General features: G+C 34.1%; 3 protein-coding genes across 6 annotated transcripts in view; 1 reads left to right on the forward strand and 2 right to left on the reverse strand.

The window, feature by feature from the left end:
- LOC107044835 (cell division cycle 5-like protein) overlaps positions 1-1,454 on the reverse strand; it is a 7,204-nt gene extending 5,750 nt beyond the window's left edge. The window contains exons 1-2 of one of the 2 annotated variants that reach the window (XM_015266883.2): positions 1,306-1,454; positions 944-1,218 (exon numbers count right to left, since the gene is read on the reverse strand). In XM_015266883.2, the coding sequence (XP_015122369.1) occupies positions 944-988 (45 nt within the window). In that variant the 5' untranslated portion in view covers positions 989-1,218; positions 1,306-1,454. Of the gene's footprint in view, positions 1-943; positions 1,233-1,305 lie in introns of those variants that run through there. The other variant, XM_015266892.2, reaches the window with a different exon arrangement.
- On the forward strand, positions 1,433-7,042 carry LOC107044850 (AP-2 complex subunit mu). Of its 3 annotated transcripts, none has more exons than XM_015266903.2 (5): positions 1,433-1,544; positions 2,733-3,110; positions 4,321-4,571; positions 5,034-5,287; positions 6,114-7,042. In XM_015266903.2, exons 2-5 carry the CDS (start codon positions 2,771-2,773, stop codon positions 6,592-6,594), a joined length of 1,326 nt encoding a protein of 441 aa, XP_015122389.1. In that variant the 5' UTR covers positions 1,433-1,544; positions 2,733-2,770; the 3' UTR covers positions 6,595-7,042. The 3 variants fall into 3 exon arrangements, with proteins under 3 accessions (XP_015122389.1, XP_015122397.1, XP_015122405.1); XM_015266911.1 differs by lacking the exon at positions 1,433-1,544 and adding an exon at positions 1,555-1,801; XM_015266919.1 differs by lacking the exon at positions 1,433-1,544 and adding an exon at positions 2,233-2,312.
- Positions 7,043-9,083: 2,041 nt separating this feature from the next.
- LOC107044879 overlaps positions 9,084-20,155 on the reverse strand; it is a 63,630-nt gene continuing 52,558 nt past the window's right edge. The window contains exons 10-15 of the mRNA XM_015266939.1: positions 19,572-19,808; positions 17,323-17,502; positions 16,878-17,025; positions 16,221-16,490; positions 14,809-15,146; positions 9,084-13,591 (exon numbers count right to left, since the gene is read on the reverse strand). Coding sequence (XP_015122425.1) covers positions 13,249-13,591; positions 14,809-15,146; positions 16,221-16,490; positions 16,878-17,025; positions 17,323-17,502; positions 19,572-19,808 — 1,516 coding nt within the window. The 3' untranslated portion in view covers positions 9,084-13,248. The remainder of the gene's footprint in view (positions 13,592-14,808; positions 15,147-16,220; positions 16,491-16,877; positions 17,026-17,322; positions 17,503-19,571; positions 19,809-20,155) is intronic.

A 20,155-nucleotide genomic window follows, 5' to 3' on the forward strand; every position in this document is an offset into this window, starting at 1 on the left:
AATAATTTATTCAAATTCAATAAACGATTTGATTTGAATTCTATTATTTATTTGAATTCAATAAATCTCATTCTGAAAAATGGAAATGACAGTTGAGATAGATTAAATGTTAAGCAAAATGTTGAATGATTTTTCTTAATGACGAGCGATAAGAAATTGTATTTCCTGAGGGAGAAAATAGCACAGCTTATTTTAAGATTGCAAAATCTCTCAGGTTTTGATTTTTTTTTGCAATTTCAAAAGACATTTCTAGAAATCATTCATCAGTATTCATCAGAGTCCAATGGCTCCTAGAGGTGTGACTGACAAGGTGAGTCTTTACTAATACACAGCTAGAGAAATTTTTTGTTCGAATTTAACAATCTATTCAATATCCTATTTAAATTTTATCATTATTTTAATAATATTCTATTAGGGGAGGTTGGGGTAAAATGGACACTTTTGACTTTTTTTTAAATATTAGTGACGGGTTGAAATGTTGACGAAATTTAATATATTTTTTTTTCAATACAAAGAATAATTCTTTCCCTTTGTGATGAGCCTAAACTGAGAATTTTAAAAAAGTATAGTGTCCATTTTACCCTACCCTCCCCTATTCATTTTATTTGAACTCAATAAATCTCATTCTGAGGAATGAAAATTACATTTCAGTTCACTTTTTAGTGGAAAATGAAGACTATTTTTCGATGAACCCGAAGGACCTGTCTTAAAAATCCAAAAACTTCATATACACGAAACAGCAAAGAATGTTGATCAAATCGGAGCAAAACCCTCGAAAATATCCTCGACATATCCTCTACATTCCCAGAAAATCCTCGAATACCAACAGAACGAAAACCCAATGAATCACGAATTCTTCATCGAAATTTGACGTTATAAATAAGAATTTATATCAAAAAGTTGTTTTATAGGTTATGTAAATCACATTCAAATAAAAACATACCTCCGTGTTCCTCCAAACACCCCCTTTTATCATAATTCTCGGCATGACGAAGGATGACTTCTTTCAACACACAAGGGGACCAAAAACAACAATTAATTACTCGGGACACATGAATTAAATGCGGAAAACTCGGCGTATTTAGCACTCCGAGTTATCTCCATCAAACTGAACTAATAGGCGTCTCCAGAGGACCCAGAGGCTTCCAGCCAATGACAGTCTGCGGATACCCTCCGCTGGCCAATGAAAGTCCTCCATTCGCCCTCCACCTCCGACATCTCAAACAGAAATAATCAATTAATTAATTTTTCTCGATTTAATTAAAATTTGTGGAATCTTTCAACTATTGTCCTTCTCTTCTTCACCTTCTTCTCTTCTTCTTGTTCTTCTGTTTGTCCCAGTGATTTTACTTTGATTGGGGGAAAATAAAATATTGGACTGAATAATACAAATATTTTTGATTATTTTGACTAAAGTGGTGCCGGAAGTGGGTGTTAGTCCATCACTGGGGCGATTGCCGTTCTCCCCTCGAACATTTTGTCACCGGTAGGCATTTGTCGGGTCACAACACGTCTTCTGATTGCATTTCGGAGCAGTGAGATGCGTAAGTACAGCAGTCCCCGATTGCCCTTCGTAATTCGTTAGTAAATGCTTTGGCTATTGTTGCTTGAGGCCTTCGGAGCGCTCGAACTGTGGAAATTGTGAGCAGTGGATCGATAACAGGGACTATTGTCGAGTGGCTTTGAAATGTCATTCGTGAAATGGGGCGTTATCGAGGGGCACTGGACCACAATAATCTCACGATCACAAAAACATTGTTATTAACATTTTTACAAAATTCTTCGTGAAGACTAGTTGGAGGTGAGTGTTTTTGATTGGCGATAACTCGGGAGTGGCAGAGTGAAATTTCAGGATTTTTTTTTCAGTTTCGAGATTGTTTTTTGAGATTTAAAAAGAGCTCTGGTTAATCCTAATTGCATCATTTGGTCGGGAGATATTCATGATTGAAGACAGATGTTTTGAGTTTTTGTGTTCAACTTTTTAAAAATTTAGTTTGCAATTTTTGGAATTGATGGGACATGTTTCGTTCTGGCTTTGAAATGTCATTCGTGAAATGGGGCGTTATCGAGGGGCACTGGACCACAATAATCTCCTAATCACAAAAACATTGTTATTAACATTTTTACAAAATTCTTCGTGAAGACTATTTGAAGGTGAGTGTCTTTGATTGGCGATAACTCGGGAGTGGCAGAGTGAAATTTCAGGATTTTTTTTTCAGTTTCGAGATTGTTTTTTGAGCTTTAAAATGAGCTCTGATAAATCCTAATTACACCATTTGGTCGGGAGATATTCACGGTTAAAGACAGACGTTGTGAGTTTATTGTGTTCAACTTTTTTAAAACTTAGTTTTTTCTTTTTGGAATTCTTGGGAAATATTTCGTCCTGTTCTAGGGCCATTGTCAAGTGGCCTTGAAATATCACTCATGCAGGGGGAGGGGAGGTTATCGTGAGCCCGTCGACCCCAATCATCTCACAATCACAAAAACATTCTGATTAGAACTTTTTCCCAACACTTCATCAAATTACTTGAAGGCTACCGACTTCAATCTTCGATAACTCGAGAATGGCAGAGTGAAATCCCCTATTTTTGCTCTCATTTTCAAACTACTTTTCCAAGCTTTAAAATGAGTTTCGACTGATCCAAATCGCACGATTTGCTCATGAGATAGGGCCAATTGAACACAAACGTTTTTAATTTTTAATTTTTTACATAAAAAAAAATTTGTTCCAGTTCTAGAGTAGCAGAAGGCTAAATCATCCTCAGTCAAGATGATCGGCGGCCTCTTCGTGTACAATCACAAGGGAGAGGTGCTGATCTCTCGGGTCTACCGAGATGACATCGGTAGAAACGCTGTGGATGCATTCCGAGTGAATGTCATCCACGCTAGACAGCAGGTGAGATCGCCAGTGACGAATATCGCAAGAACATCGTTCTTCCACATAAAACGGGCTAATATTTGGCTAGCAGCTGTCACCAAGCAGAACGTCAATGCTGCCATGGTCTTCGAGTTCTTGCTGAAGATCAATGATGTCATGCAGTCGTATTTTGGGAAGATTTCGGAGGAGAATATCAAGAACAACTTTGTGTTGATTTATGAATTGCTTGATGGTGAGTGCATCCAGAAAGTGTTTTATTCACACATTTCAATGTCTATTTTTTTATTGATGTATTCAAATTTTTTACTTAATCGAATGAATGTTTGAAAGGATTTATTTGGAATTAATGAATCAATTATTTATTCTATAGCTCAACGAGAACATTTTTTATGAAAAAATATGTATATTTTTTATATTCAGCACAAAAAAAAATGAGTTTATAGAGAAAAATGAGTTAAAATAATGAGTTCATTAATTTCCGAGAGAAATAATGTTGACCAAAATAGAAAATTTCAAACATTGAGCTGCATCGATCATCAATTTAGTAAAATTTTGAGAAGTTGCATCCTACAATATTAAGATTTACATATTTCCACTGAAATTTGAAAAATAATATAATAATTGGCAATTAAAATTTTTTCAATTTACATTTTTAATGAGAAAATATGTAAATTTTTTTATATTTAGCATAAAAACAATAAGCTTATGCAGAAGAAATTAGTTAAAATAATAAGTTCATCAATTTCCAAGAGAAATAATGTTGACAAAAATAGAAAATATATATACATATTTCAAATATAGAGTGGCATCAATCATTAATTTAGTAATATTATGGGAAATTGTATCTGACAATAATTAAGATTTACTCATTTCCATTGAAATTTTAAAAATAATGTAATAATTGGCAATTTAAATTGTTTTCAATTGACTATTAACTAAATAACTGATAATGAGGAATTGTCAATTAACTATTGAGTAAATATTTCTGAATGCCACAAAATTTTTTATTCGATTAGATTAACAAAATAAATCGGAGTTTGAATATATAAATTGATGATTAATTTACTAATTAACAAATTGGTGAATAATTTTAAAAATTGGCTTATTTAAAATTTAACTTTAATTAAAATTTGTGATTATGTCGACGTCTGATTTCAAACAGTGTTTAATTCCATTCAAATGTGTCATTTTTGGAATCACAAATTTATCTCGTTACTGAGTAATTTTCATTAAAAAATGTAAAAAAATATTTTTTGCAGCCGATAAAATATTCCATAAAAAGTATTCTCTGATGATTTTTCGTAAATCCACTCATAACGAAGATACTTCACCACTTAACAAATGAAAAAATTAATTTACTGTGTTATCACATCGAAACTGACACCATTCTCCCCTTTTGTCCTTGATTATAATTAATTAACAACTTTTGACGCTTCCTGCAGAGATCCTGGACTTCGGATACCCCCAGAATTGCGACACTGGAGTCCTGAAGACATTCATCACCCAGCAAGGAGTGAAATCAGCGACTAAGGAAGAACAAGCACAAATAACATCTCAAGTGACTGGGCAAATTGGCTGGCGTAGGGAGGGGATTAAATATCGTCGTAACGAGCTCTTCCTGGATGTTCTGGAGTACGTCAACCTGCTGATGAGTCCCCAGGGGCAGGTCTTGAGCGCACACGTTGCTGGAAAGGTAATTAAACACTTCTAATTTTTTTTCAATTCAATAGCGAAGCGGTAAACCGGGTTAATTAAGTCTATTTTGATGATTGACCAGTTTTTGACGAATATCTCAGAACCTAAAAGAGATAGAAAAATTTTTGTCACGACCTTTTTTGCAGCGCCAATTGAGGGTTATAAAAAAGGTTATGAGAAAAATTTTGCTGTGTCTCTTAGATTCCAAGATATTCATCAAAAATTGGCCAAAAGTCAAAATCGACTTAACCCGATTTACCGTTTCGCTACTGAATTATTCGCTCTTTGATTTAAATTATTGTATTTAATTTTTTCCTGTGAATTATAGTAAAATTGAAACAATTTAATCATTTTGAAATCGAACTATTGAACTATTTGAATGATTTTTTTTTATTTTTGTCTGTTGAACTATTGTTTTTATTTTTTGTATTGTTAAATTGAACTTTTTTTTTGTCCACAGGTTGTTATGAAGTCATATCTGTCAGGAATGCCCGAGTGTAAATTTGGTATCAACGACAAGATCGTAATGGAAGCTAGGGGAATGAAGGGCGCAGGGACTCTGGGAGGTGGCGACGATCCAACTGGCGCCAGATCTGGTAAACCAGTAGTTGTTATCGATGACTGTCAATTTCACCAGTGTGTCAAGTTATCGAAATTCGAAACTGAACATTCCATTAGTTTCATACCACCTGATGGTGAATTTGAGTTGATGAGGTAAGTTTTTCTCAATTAAATATAACGATTTTGTGAAGCGAAGTTATCAATGTATTTTTCTTAATTGCGAATTATGTCGAAAATTAATGAATTTAGGAGAAAATGTGGTAAAAAGTTTTTTGTAGAATACGAAATTTCCTACGAAGAATATTTTTTGATATTTTAGTGTGCAGGATAATTAAAAATTAAGCAAGACGTAAACAATCCTTATCAAATCAATTTGCCAATTAATTTTTTTTAATTGTGAATTATCGTAGCAATAATTAGAAGAAAGAGAATTATTTTCTGTAGTTGAAGAAATATCACAAAAAAGCACAAATGTTCAACATTTTTCCTTAAATATCTATTCAAGAAAACCTTGAAACGCAAATTGTTCCGCGAGTTAATGCAAATTATCGCGAAAATGAGTCATTTTAGGGGGAAATATCAAGAAAAATTTTTTGTAGAGTATGAAATTCCCTACAAAACATATCTATTGACATTTTTTACATCCCCTTCCTCCCAACATAATTAAAAATTAAACAAGACTTGAAAACATCTATTTATGAAATTGATTCACCAATGAATTTATAAAATTGCGAATGATCTTAGCAATAAATTGGAAGAAAATGTCAAAAAATATTTTCTGCAGCTGAAGAAATGGCACACAGAGAAAAAATCTACATGTCCCCTGAATAGCCATTTGAGAAAAAAATGAAACAAAAATTTATGAATTAAATTGAATTAAAATTGAATTAAAGCCATGAATTAATGAATTGTGAATTAAAATTGAATGAAATCGACCAAATACCTTACTTTCGCCTAATTTTTCCCATTTTTCCTTCAGATATCGCACAACGAAGGATATATCACTGCCATTTCGTCTGATCCCCCTAGTCCGCGAGGTTGGACGTACAAAAATGGAAGTAAAAGCAGTACTAAAATCCAACTTCAAGCCCTCCCTCCTGGGTCAGAAGATCGAGGTGCGTGTGCCAACGCCCCTGAACACAGCTGGCGTCCAACTGATCTGCCTGAAGGGCAAAGCCAAGTACAAAGCCTCCGAGAACGCCATCGTCTGGAAGATAAAGCGAATGGCCGGTATGAAGGAGACTCAGCTGTCAGCTGAAATCGACCTCCTCGAGACTGACACCAAGAAAAAATGGACAAGACCACCGATCTCCATGAACTTCGAGGTACCCTTTGCCCCGTCTGGCTTCAAAGTGCGTTATTTGAAGGTCTTTGAATCGAAACTCAATTACTCCGATCACGATGTCATTAAATGGGTCAGGTACATTGGACGCAGTGGCCTCTACGAGACGAGATGCTAATGAATGAAGTAATTATCGAAATATTTGCTGTTCGAGGGACGCATTAATTGCAGAAATATTGATTTGTTCAGTGATTTGTTGATTGATTAATTAATTTATTGGTTAATCCATCGATTTAAAATTGAAATCAATTGATCAATTATTTTTAAAAACTCGGAAAAGTTGTGCACAATCTTGATTTCAATGTTTTTAAAAATTAATTATGTATTTATCTCGTTAATGAGTAGTTTTGGGGGAAAATGTCAAAAAATATTTTTTGGAGCTGAGAAAATGTTCTACAAAAAGTTATTGATGATATTTTCTCCTAAATCCACTCATCACCGAGATAATTCAACAAACAGAAAACAATTAATTTATCAGATTAGCTAAAGTTCATTGATTTGTCGATTGATTAATTAATTATTTATTTAATCCATCGATTTAAAATTAAAATTGATCAATTGTTGTTTTCATTTATGAATTAATTAACTGATCAGTTAATTCTTCAATTTAAAATTGAAATCAATTGATCAATTGTTTTAAAAAATTAAATATGCATTCATCTCTTTAATGAGTAGTTTTGGAAGAAAATGTCAGAAAATCTTTTTTGGAGCTGAAGACAATGTTCTACAAAAAGTTATCTCTAATGTTTTCTCGTAAATCCACTCATCACCGAGATAATTCAACAAATGAAAACCAATGAATTTACCAAACTAGCTAAAGTTCATTGATTTGTCGATTGATTAATTAATTACTCATTTAATCCATCGATTTCAAATAAAAATTGATCAATTGTTGTTGTCACTCATCAATGAATTAATTAATCAGTTAATTCATTAATTTAAAATTGAAATCAATTGATTAATTGACCATTAAAAAGGGATCTTGATAAAGAAAAAACGCATTCTTCAGAATAACTCGATGCCAAAGAGTTCATCATTTACTTAAACTGATGAATTTCCCAGGGCGGAATCAGTGTTAATTCTGCTGAATTTACATAACGAGAGGAGATCACCATGACAAGTCTCTGAACATCTTCAGGTTTTTTTGAACTGAATGCAACTCTTTGGTACCAGTGTTACTGAATCACTATTGATGAACAATTGTTGAGGTTTACTCGGAGAAGATGAGAGTAATTGTGGATAATGTAATGATGAAAATCGTAGATACTATGATTGATGTTGATATTCATTGTATTAAAATGCGGATGAAATTACTAATGAATTACTGATTTTGTCTGTACGCTTCGAATCACATATTGAATCTCGAAATATATGTATAAATGAAGGATCGTTACGTTTTTATATTCTTCAATCACTTCTCGTTATTTTTAATTGACGCAGTGAACAACTGTTTTTGGATTTGGATTATCAACATGATTTTTTTATTCGACATATGACAACTGATGGCAATGGTTTCAGTGAGGAACAAGCTCGCAAGAATACTATAATAAAGTATTTCTAGTTCTACGAGTAAAGTCTAAATCAGGTTTACAAATTTCCACATTAAAACAGTCATTCGCTAGATGCTGGGGGTGTATCGTCTGCAGTGTGTTATTGTCAGTTTATTCTTGACCCTGCGTGCTGAAAATAATGAGGAAATAAGTGATTCGTTGGCTGAGTGAAATAGCTTGATTATTACGCGATTTCTTTTGAAAATTCATTAGCAAAACTAAAACTGTTCAAGTAGATTTTGACTACCGCTCGGTTTTCGATGAATATCTCAGGATCTGAGGGAGATATCAGGATTTTTCTAAGAACCTTTTTTGTGGAGCGGACTGAGATCTACAAAAAAGTTCACTACGAAAATTTCGCTATCTCCCTTGGATTCGGAGATATTCCTCGAAAACGGGGAAGAGCTAAACTTGAATTGTTTTACTGTTTTGCTACTGAAATGATTTGATTCTCTCGTTACGTCGATCGTCAATTTGAAATACACTACATTCATTGATATATGTCCCCTCGCGTTTACACCACATGAAGTCGAATGATCCAGACATACCAAATACATTTAAAATTATGATTTATTAGTGCTCTTAAGATGACTTCCACGTTTCTCCATAAAATTATCAATTCACACAACCTTCATTCATATTAACATTACTCTCGCCACTCTCTCACCGATCTGTGAACATATTCATCACATATTTCGAGACTTATAGATACACTTCGGTGGGATATTTCAGCCTTTCTCCGTCAAAAGTGACAACGAAAGCTGAATCATTCGGGGATTAATTCCAATTTTAACTTTGATTAAAAAAAGGACGTGATAATTTTGGTTTTTGCTTCCGAATGGAGGCAAATTTATAATTTTTTGGGGAAGGATAAGCCATTTTGGCCTCAGGAGTTTGAATATGCCACTTGACGGCATCATGTGTTGGTGAAAAAAATTATTTTTAATCCAATATTCAGGGAAAGGTGAACAATTTTAACGTTGGGACAATGTTGAATTCAATGAATCATTGAATTTGAGTTGAAATACATCGTCATGGAAATTCCATTCGGAAGCAAATTGCTAATTGATTAGCAAAAATATATTGACTATGTTGTGATGAAAGCAATTTCCCACTTGTTTTCTTTTATCGAACTCCACCATGGATTATTGTTACCTGATAAATTACAAGATGTACGGCAGTCTTGAGTATGTCTTTATCATTTTCTGACGGTGAGAAAACAGGTGAAACCGGTCAATTTATTGAGTAAGGGAGAGTGGGGCAGAGTGAAGCCTCCTTTGACGATCAAGGCCTGTCCACTCAGCCCCATTCCTCCCCCAAATTATTCCAATTTCACCGTGCGAGTCAGTCTCAGTATTAATGTAAAATTTGTTTGCACCAACAGCAATATTATCATTCACTCTGGATAAAAAGCGTCACCTTTCAACTCTTAATCGCTGAAATGAACTTACCAATGTCGCATTGAATTCACAAGTAAATAGTTCACCTATAATTTTCATTACAAACAAATTTGAGTCAAGAATTTTCCACGTTATCAACTATCAATTCACTCACTCCACACTTTATTGTATTGTTTTTTTTTAATCGAAGAGCCTCAACGCGTCGTAGATATGATTTCACATCGTTTAATAGTGATTATAATTATACCAGATTACGTCTAGATTTTTCTAATTTTCTCATCATCAATTTTCTAACGTACACCTCGATCTCTAGGAGTTAACGTTCTATCTCATACGCTGAGTTATTTACAGTTACCAACAGGAACATTTTCTCAATCAAGCTTCATTATTGCATACATGGTGACAATGTCAGACCCGATGCTCGCGACTAGGCCAAATAAATAAAACAGAAAATGCTGCGGAAAATTTAATTTACATTTCAACAGCGAACCGGTAAAACGGTCAAATTCGGCTTTTATTTCCGAATCCAAGGGAGATAACGAAATTTTCGTAAAAACCTTTTTTGTAGCCCGCAATTCGCTCTACAAAAAAGGTCATAAAAATTTTACCGTCTGAACCGTTTTACGGCTTCGCTACTGTTTTGTAATTCATATTTTCTGAAAAACTTTAGTCTGGGGCATTCATCCGGCAGTTGACTCCTCAACAAAGCTGGCAAAACACTCAATTACCCAAATATAAAAGTAAAAAAGAAAAAAACAAACTTTGGACAAATTTTATGGTGTTTTTTTGGCAATAAATTGGTCCCGAAAAGTAAAAGACATACAAATAACGAAGAAATAACTCTCTTCTTTCGATTAAAACCCATAAGTAATGGTGAAACAATATCTTTGCTCATGGTTACACAAATTATCACAAAGATTGTCTCTTAACATTTCAAATCCCCCTCGGTTGAACAATAATGGGCGGTGATAATGGCAGAGATTCAGGTATATTAATTCTTACATTAAAATTTTTTTTCGTTATGGCGTCGTTGACAACGGTATCGTGAGTTTCAGCCCTCAAAACAATATTTTCCCTTCATCATCCCCCTCTCAGTTTTATCAAATTTTCGTGGGTCGAGTGCCTGCTGGAAGTTTACACTTATGAATTAATAGTAAGAAGCCCTGCATCAGCCTTTGAGAACAGCCATATTCAAGATCTTCACTCGACAATAACTCGAGAACCGCAGAGTAAAATTCCCCTATTTTTTTCTTCATTTTCAAGATAATTTCTTCGTCTTTAAAAAGAGCGGTGACTCGCCCAAATCGCATCATTAGATCGGGAGATATCGACGATTGAAGACAGTTCGTTTTCTCCCACTTTATGGAGTCGAAAAAATGATCAAATAATTTTTTCCATTTTCAATCGGCAATAACCCGCGAACGGCAGAGTGAAATGCCCCAATTTTTTTTTTCATTTTCAAGATAATTTTCGAGTTTTCAAAATGAGACCTGACTTGTCCAAATCGCATCGTCTGCTCAAGAGATATTTACGATTGAAGACCATTCAAATTTCCCAATCGGAAAGTTTCATTCTCAAAATATACCCAAAAATCAATGAATATGTGCTTGCAAAGGCTGATCATTAATATTGAAGATATTAAAATTGCTCTCATATGTACATTTTATAAACAAAGTTTTACATGAGCCGAGATACAACATCATTGACATATTAAATCCCCATTTTTCCGGATGAAATAATTATTTCCATTTCTCTGTCATGACTCTGTACTCTCGTGCTCTACCTCGGCGTAACAATTTTTTTCCCTCAATTTCGAAGCGCAGCTCCGAATGAAAACAGCATTATATCACATGATTCCTGGCTAACCAATGCTACATTAAATGATTTATTAATCTCGTCTAAATTCCCCTGTAAATGTCTAACCACCGAATTTCCGGATTTTTCACACCTCGAAAAACCCAATTTCCTCGTTTTCATTTCTTGGTCGTTACCTAATTATTTTCCACTAGTGCACAATCACAAAACTACTTTTTGTATTGTTTACTCATTTATTTATTCTCATAAGAAAATTTTACTCCCGACACTTGTTGAAGTCAACATTTGCATGAATATATTTATTCCTATATTTTTCTGTTTTTTTTACATTATTCTGATTTTACACGTGTAAAAAAATGCTATAACGTTGGCTATAGAATTTTCTATAGAATTTTCTATAGAGAATTATATCGAAAATTTGGACATTCCCAATCGGAAATTTTGGATATAATTGTATAGAGCTTTCTATAGGATTTCTTATAGAACACTGGCTATAGGATGTTCCCCCGAATTTTCGTTTGCAATATCTGTAGAATGCCCGATAGGATTTTCTGCAGGACGTTCTATATGATCTATAGAATGGCCTATAGAATATTCTATAGGGTTTCCTATAGAACGGCCTAAAGGATTTCGAATAGAATTTTTCATCGGATTTTCTAATAGGGAATCATACGGAAAATTCGGACATTTCCTGCAGAAATTTTTGGATAGAATTGTCTATAGAACTTTCTATAAGATTTCCTATAGAACATTGGCTATAGGATTTTTAATAGATTTTTCGATTTGATTTTCTGTAGAATGTTCGATATGATTTTTGCAGGACGTTCTATATTATTTTCCATAAAATGGTCTATAGAATTTTCTATAAGTTTTTCTATAGAACGGCTTATAGGATTTCTTATAGAATGCCTTATAGAATTTTCTACAGAAAATCTTATCGAGAATTAAAAAATTCCCTACAGGAATTTTCGGACGGGATTGTCCCTATGATTTTCGATAGAATTTCCTGCACGACTTCCTATACCAAATTCTATAGAAAATCCTATGGAATTTTTTCACACGTGTAACGGTGGCATTATCCGCAGAGCCTCTGGATAACAATTTACATCGTTAAATCTCTAATTCCATGGAAGTTTATTGTCATTGTGAAACGAAAGAGTTCGAAAAATCCAAAGTACTATCGAAGAAATACTCTATTTCTAGAAGTAGATCTCGCAGATCTTCTATTGATGATGAAATCGTGGGAATCGAGAGACACTGCGGACGGGGGAAAGAATAATTACTCTCAGAAATTCAACAATTACGTCGTGCATTACTCGCTCGAATTTTAATTCTTCAAATCAACTTTTTTTCCTCTTGTCTTTCAAATAAATAAATAAACAAATTATTAACGAATTGATTAAATTGATTTGTCTCTCTATATTTAACATTTTTCCCCACTGTCTTATCCAATTTTTCGATTATTTTTCATTAAAACTTTCTGCAAATGTCAAAAAATTTTGAATACAAAATATAAAATATAACTTAAAATATAAAATATAAAATCTATAGAATGAATATTTTTTTTCAACATTCATCGTTAACATCTCCGATCAAATAAAAACGCCCGACGTAATTGTCTGTTGCTTGATTTACCTGCAGGACCCCACCACCTCCGAAAAAAACTCACAATTGAAACATTCCACTGCACTCACCTGAGTCCTCTCCCAAAATTGAAAATTCACTATTAGTAAAACATCACACCTGCTTCCACTCACAGTGTCCAGTGAATTGATACCAGTTCTGGGCGTTACGTTCAGACGTCACTTATCCATTCCAATTTACTAAAATATTCTCTCATTGAAAATTACGGGAATTATTACAAAAAATTTTGGTGGGCAGTGATGACACAATGGCTCTGCAATAATTATCCCTGCTGTTTAATCTGGAACATTTGAATAATGGAAATGTGCGTCACACCGTTGTAACACGGTCAATTTCAACGTATCGCACAGAACTGTCGCTTTGTCAGCATATCACTTCTTTTCCATCGATTATCGCTGTCTCTGATGAAATGCTCTTCAAGCGATGCTGGGAGATTGAGCGATTTGTTTTTCGCCGTAGTACGCGCCATGAGACGAAGATTATAGCGCCGATGACTGATAGAATTAGAAGGGCACCAACGGCTAGATGAAGGGGCGGCAGGCGAAGGAGCATGGAGCAGTGGGTCAATGCTTCGTCGTAGCCCGAGGGACAGTGGGAGGTGCCGTCACACCAGAGGGACGCATTTATGCAGGCATCCAACTCTGGACAGCGTTGCTCGCAGTCTCGCGGCATTTGGAGCCCTTCCGGGGGGGTCTTCAGGGCTGGCCTGTTACGGGTTTTTTCACTTGAGAATCGATTCGTTGATTGGGGGGAGCTGAAGCTTCAGGATAAATTTGCTGGGGATTTTTGGATGAAAAACGCTTTAAAAGGTTTTTTATAGCAGATTCTATAGAATTTTTCATTGAATTTTTAATGGAATTCTCTATACGATTTTCTATAGGGTTTTATATAGGTTTTTCTATTAAATTTTCTATAGGGTATGGGTGGGTTGCATATGGAAAATTCAAATGTTTTCTATAGAATTTTTTGGATGTAGTTTTCTATAGGGTTTTGCTATAGAGTTTCTATAGGAATTCTATCGTTTTTTAAATGGATTTTTTAAATAGATTTCCTATCGCATTTCCTGTGGAGAATCATATGGAAAATTCATTTTCTATAGAATTTTTGGATATAATTTTCTGTAGGATTTTGCTATAAAGTTTCTATAAGAGTTTTTATTTGATTTATTATGGGGTGCCCTATAGGATTTCCTATAGAATATTCTATTGCGTTCTCTATAGGATTTTTTATACGATTTTCTATCGCTATCCCTATAGGGAATCGCATGGAAAATTCGAACATTTTCTATAGAAATTTTTTGATATAATTGCCATAGGAATTTCTATTGGGTTTGTTATAGGGTACCCTATAGGCTTGCCTACTGATTTTTCTATAGGATTTTCTATAGAATAATCTATTTGGTTCTCTATAGGATATCTTATAGTGCCCTATAGGAGTTTTGATAGAATTTCCTATAGGAAATCTTATGGAGATATTGAATCTATTCTATAGGATTGTCTATAGGATTTCTGTTAAGAGATTATTCACTTCAGAATCGATTCACTGCTTGAGACAAATTTGTTTCGTTTCAGGTAGAATTGAATTTATAAATTTCAACTGCAAATAAGACCGAAATTTATAATTTTCATTATCTTGTAATTTTATGGGAAAATCAATGGAATATGTTATTTTTTAAGCAAAATATTGCCTGAAACTCATTACTTTCTCTGAGAAACTTCAAGATTTCGGAAAAATTCCATGGAATTGTTAGAATGAAAAAAAAATTCTCGAATGATGGTGAAAGCTCACATTTTCCCAACAAAGATTCTGAGAAAATTTCACTCTCTCAATTGGGAAGTAAATCGACAAAATGACATTTTTGACATTTTCAACAAAATGACATTTTTGGCATTAATGCGCTCGACATTAAATCAATGCCTTTACCTCCTCGTCATCTCAAGCCACGTGACAGTGTGGATGTCTGGCTCGTTAACGATGAACTCAACGGCAACGCTCCTCATCGGATCGAAGCTTGGAGCGATCAGCATCGTTGCGTAACTCTGAGTCGTCCAGCCCTTGCTGAAAACCCCGACGACTTGATGTCTCGAGTCACTCTCAGGCCTCGGACACACAGCCACGTTGAGAGTCCCCCCTGTGTGCAGGATCACTCTGTTCTTCGTTAGGCATTTCGTGTCATTCTTCATGATCCTTCCGTGGGTCTGCACGTAGAGGTACTGATTGGGGCCCGGATCTATGAGCCATGGGTGGTTTCGACAGTAGCTCTGAAGTAAATATTGGAATTATTAATTGTGGGGGGTAAAAGTTGGAGAATTCACACGCGATAGAATTTCCTCGACAAATCCAGCGAATTCTATTGGATTTCTATTGAAAATTCTAGTAATTTCTGATTTTTCAATTTTTTTCATCACGCTGTGCGAAAAAGTAACTTTTTCAAGTAACGTCCCTGTTCCACTCATTGTGACGAAAAATATCGTTCGATACTCGTGGGAAAAGTGTTTTTTGGCTCGTGGGAGGTTTATAGCACGAGCCGAAGGCGCGTTGTACTCTTTTCCGCACTCGTAACGAAATATACTATTTTTTCACTCATTTTTCTTTTTTTTTCAATTAAAAAATCAAAAGAGAACACTTGGAAAATTTGTGCCTAGGAGTTCCTATAGAAAATAGCTCAAAAGTATGAGTTGTGGAAAAAAATACAAATGTATTTGAAAAAAACCGGGATGAAAAAAGTTATAGAATTTTTCACTAGAATTGGCCGAAAAATTTATAGAAAATTCTATAGAAATCCAATAGAATGTCTAGTTAGTTCTATTAAAATCACTAGCTTTTTCTATACAATTTTTTTATAGTTAATGACTTCAATGAATAAATGAATAATAATATATGAATAATAATATAATGAATAATAATATAATATAATATAATAATATATATGAATAATAATATAAATGAATAATAGTATATTTCCTTACGAGTGCGGAAAAGAGTTTTTTGGCTCGGAGGAGGTTTATAGCACGAACCGAAGGCGAGTAATATAATCCCACGAGCCAAAAAACACTTTTCCCACGAGTATCGAACGATATTTTTCATCACAATGTGTGGAAAAGGGACGTTTTAAGCACGCGAAGCGTGCCTAAAAAATTACTTTTTCGCACAGTGTGATGAAAATGAATAAATGAATAAATGAATAAATAAATAAATGAAAAAATGAATAAATAAATAAATAAATAACCAAATAATATTTTTATTACTGCATACTACAACTATTTCGTAATACCTTTTTTTCTTACAAAAGTGCATTTTATTTAATGAAGGATTATAGATTTTTTACGACAAACCTCTTCCTCCTCAGCGACCGGTGACTCGTACTTTATTTCACCGGACGGCCCCCTAACCCGTCGCTTCTGCAGACAGGGTACTGCTTTGACAAAGTCCCAAACACCCTCGAAGAACAGATTATTATAGTCGTCGAGGGAGCTCATAGAGTGCACGACAAAATGCACCTCCACGATGTTGGATAGCGACTTGACTGTGATTGGTAATGATCGATTTGAGCACAGACAGTCTCGTTGAATCGGGGAGCCGTTGGGCCATGGCAAATCCATTACCTAATAACAATCATCACGACAACGCGATGAGTTTCAGAAGTGGAGTATGAGAACTTCGCGAAGGAAAAGCGTCAAAAGAAAAACGGTTCAAATCGATTTCGACCATTGGCCAATTTTCAATGAATATCTCGGAATCTGGGGGAGATAGCAGAATTTTTATTATAACCTTTTTTGTAGAGCAAATCAAGCGCTACAGAAAAGGTCATTACAAAAAATTCGTTATCTCCTTTGGATTCCGAGATATTCGTAAATTCGAAAACTCAGCTAAGAGCCAAGTCGACTTGAACAATTTTACCGCTTCGGTACTGAATTCATGTGGAGGGAATGAAAATATATGGAATAAAAATGTAAAAGCAGTTCTGGGGATTCATTAAATCCGCAATTTACCTTCAGGGAAAAATTGCTCTGGCCGACGCACAATAACCGGTTGTAATCGACACTAGACACGCTTTTGCAGGAGTGATTTCCATTCAGCAATTTGTTGAACCTCAGTTTGACGATCTCATCCTGCTCTCCTTCGAACCGATACACGCAGCTTTGGGATAGATTTACAATAATTAGTGTGAAATGTGCACAGAATTTTTTTCACATGCGCTACAGGATTTTTTGCAATCTTCTGTGGGAATTCTGTGAATAATTTCCTTAATTCCGTGCGACCAATCGTCAATAATGAAAACATTTCTGAATGTTGACAAAATAATTAATTTTATTATTTAAATTAATCACATTAAATTACTTCAAATTAATTAAATTGATCATCACCAGTGAATGCATTTCTGAATATTGACTAATTAATTAATTTTATTATTTTAAATAATTTAGCAAGTCTCACCTTAAATTCTTAGCGCCACCCCTTCCATACAAGAATATATCCCTCGGAGCCTGAAACCGTCGGTCAGCGTATTGATCACGATTTCTGCTATAGAATACTCTAGAACAGGGTCCTGTCCCGTAAGGATCTCCATCCTGATGAAGATCCACGAATTCGTAGAGTGCGCGGAAATTCACTGGTCTTGAAAGGAAAAAAGTTATTCCAATTTTTAAAAAAATCGTTAAAAAACTATTAGTTGATGCGAATTAAAATAGTAATGCTAAAAGAATGAATCACTGAGTAAATTAATGAAGATCATAGTAATGAATATTATAATAATGTGAGGCAATGGGATTGATCAATTCTTTTAACTCAGTAAATGCCTCTAAAATCCTCTTTAAAAAGTCATGAAAAATCTGGTTGTAATTTTCAGTTGAGAAAATCTTCAAAAGATTTCTTATAGGATTTTCTATTGATATTTTCTATAGGGAATCATACGGAAAGTTCAAACATTTTCTGTAGAAATTTTTCGATATAATTTTCTATAGAATTTAATTATAAAGTTTTCTATAGGATTATCTATAGAATATATTTTTGCATTCTCTATAGAACTTCTTATAGTATTGTTAATTACATTTCCTATAGGAAATCATATGGAAAATTCTAATATTTTCTATAGATTTTTTTCTATCGAATTTTTTAATATAATTTTCTATAGCACCCTGTGGGATTTCCTATAGAATTTTGCTATAGTTTTCTGTAGGATTTGCTATAGAATATACTTTTGGATTCTCTATAGAATTTCTTATATGATTTTGTATTGTATCTCCTATTGGGAATCATATGAACAATTCGAATATTTTCTATAGAAATTTTTTTGGATTCCAGATAGGATTTTCATATTGTATATCACATTTTCTATAGCATTTTTTGGATATAATTTTTTATAAAAAAATTCTATAGAGTTTTCTATAGAATTTTCAAATGGATTTATTATCGGTAACCTATATCATTTTCTACAATAAATTTTAATAAAATTTGATTGACGCGAATTAAAATAATATAAATAAATAAATGAATGACTGAATGATAAATTAACGAAGATAATACTAATTAAAATTTGTTTCTTCTCGTATACCCTTTCGGGTCTTTACGATTTGTTCCCTTCCCACCCCCCAACCCCCTGTACCGCATTCGCCGAAGGACAAGGGAAAACCTCATTTGAGGGAAAAACCTGCCCAGGTACAGTCGTCTCTTGCGAGACTCCCGCTCGACAATGGAACCGTGAGATTTAGAGTGTCACAAATTTTAGCCCTCCCAGCTGGAATGGAACCCGGGTCTCCCGCACGCCAATCCCACTTTTTTTTTAACAATTGTTTTTATTGAGTGTTTGTAACAGTATATACAATATTTACAAAAGAAAAAAAACGTTTCAAAAAAGTCTATGTACAGATTTTTCCAAAAGGAAGTTAGTGATACGTATGGCCAATTGTTGGGCACTCGCGGATCTACATTGTATCATATTTGTGTGTATGTCACCATATTGTAATTACAATAGGGAATGCTACTAATCTTGAAGTACAGTATTGGGAATGATAGTGGAAAAAAATTTACAAAAAAAGATTATTTTTGACAGAAAAAAATCCACTTCAAATATCATGAAGGCCTTGACTGGTAGCTTATGCGAACAATAAAATTAGTTTTACAAAGTAAATACATTATTATTATTATTATTATTATTATTTCTTAGTTGATCCTTGATCATACAGTATCTTCCCAAAGGGATAATTGCACCATTTATGGTGGACGTAAATTTTGTTTATTTATCTTCATAATTGAAAATCGTGTATTTAGTTCTTGAATAACAGTATTGCCTTCTTTCAGCCACCAGAATTTGCTAGTTAATCTTGAGAAGTCTTCGATATCTTTCTTTAATAGTGCAGTTGAATATATGAGATCATTTGTGTCTGGTATATTCGTTGGAATTTTTTTATTGTTTTTGTGTCGTCTGATGTGATATATAATAGGGATGTTATTAGCGTCTTGGATATAGCCTTTTTTATCATAAGCCAATTCCACACTCTAATCACACAGCCACTGCCGTCGGTGAAGATAATACTAATAAATATTGCAATACTGTGAGGGAATGGGATTAATCAATCCCTTTAACTCATTAAATGCCCCTAAAATCCCCTTTACTCAACAATTCAGTGATTTGCGTCAACAGAATGCAGCAAGGTGTTCGCCCATGATTTTTTAATGATAATTACCTGAGGGCTGTGGACTCGGTCATGCGTATTTCAATAGTCATACTGTTCCCCGAGGAAATGAAACTTTCCCCTAATGTACACGGTCTACTCGTATTCTGCAAAATCAAGTGATCACACGTTTTCGGTAGTTTGTCCTTGCAGTATCTAGCCAACAGTGTTGTGTTTGCCGCTGGTCTACCTCCACTCTGTGGTATTAAATCCCCAGTTCTGTCCATATATCTCTGTCTCTCCTTTCCGCTGTAAATAATGGGCCAGAATTGCGTCAAATAAAACTCGTTTTTTGGTGAAGAAGTGTATTGTATTTTAATTTAGTATTTTAATTCAGTAGATTTGTAAAAATATAGATTTCTAATGAAAAAGTGGTACAAATTTGATAATAAAATCCAGTGGGAATGGTTTTTAATATTAAGACGCCGCGGAAGTAGAAAATAAATTGCTGAAATGGAGGAAAACTTTGTGTCACGAATTCTCAGCGAAAAGGCGATGAAAAAATTTGAAGAATGGCTTAAAAAATGTGTTCCCTTCATAGAAACTGTATTCAGCGAGTTGAGGGTGATCTGAGGAGGATAAATAATTTTAAGAAG

This window comes from Diachasma alloeum, unplaced genomic scaffold, assembly GCF_001412515.2.
Source record: "Diachasma alloeum isolate Michigan unplaced genomic scaffold, Dall2.0 Dall_scaffold_00180, whole genome shotgun sequence".
In the NCBI taxonomy this organism is placed as follows: Eukaryota; Metazoa; Arthropoda; class Insecta; order Hymenoptera; family Braconidae; genus Diachasma; species Diachasma alloeum.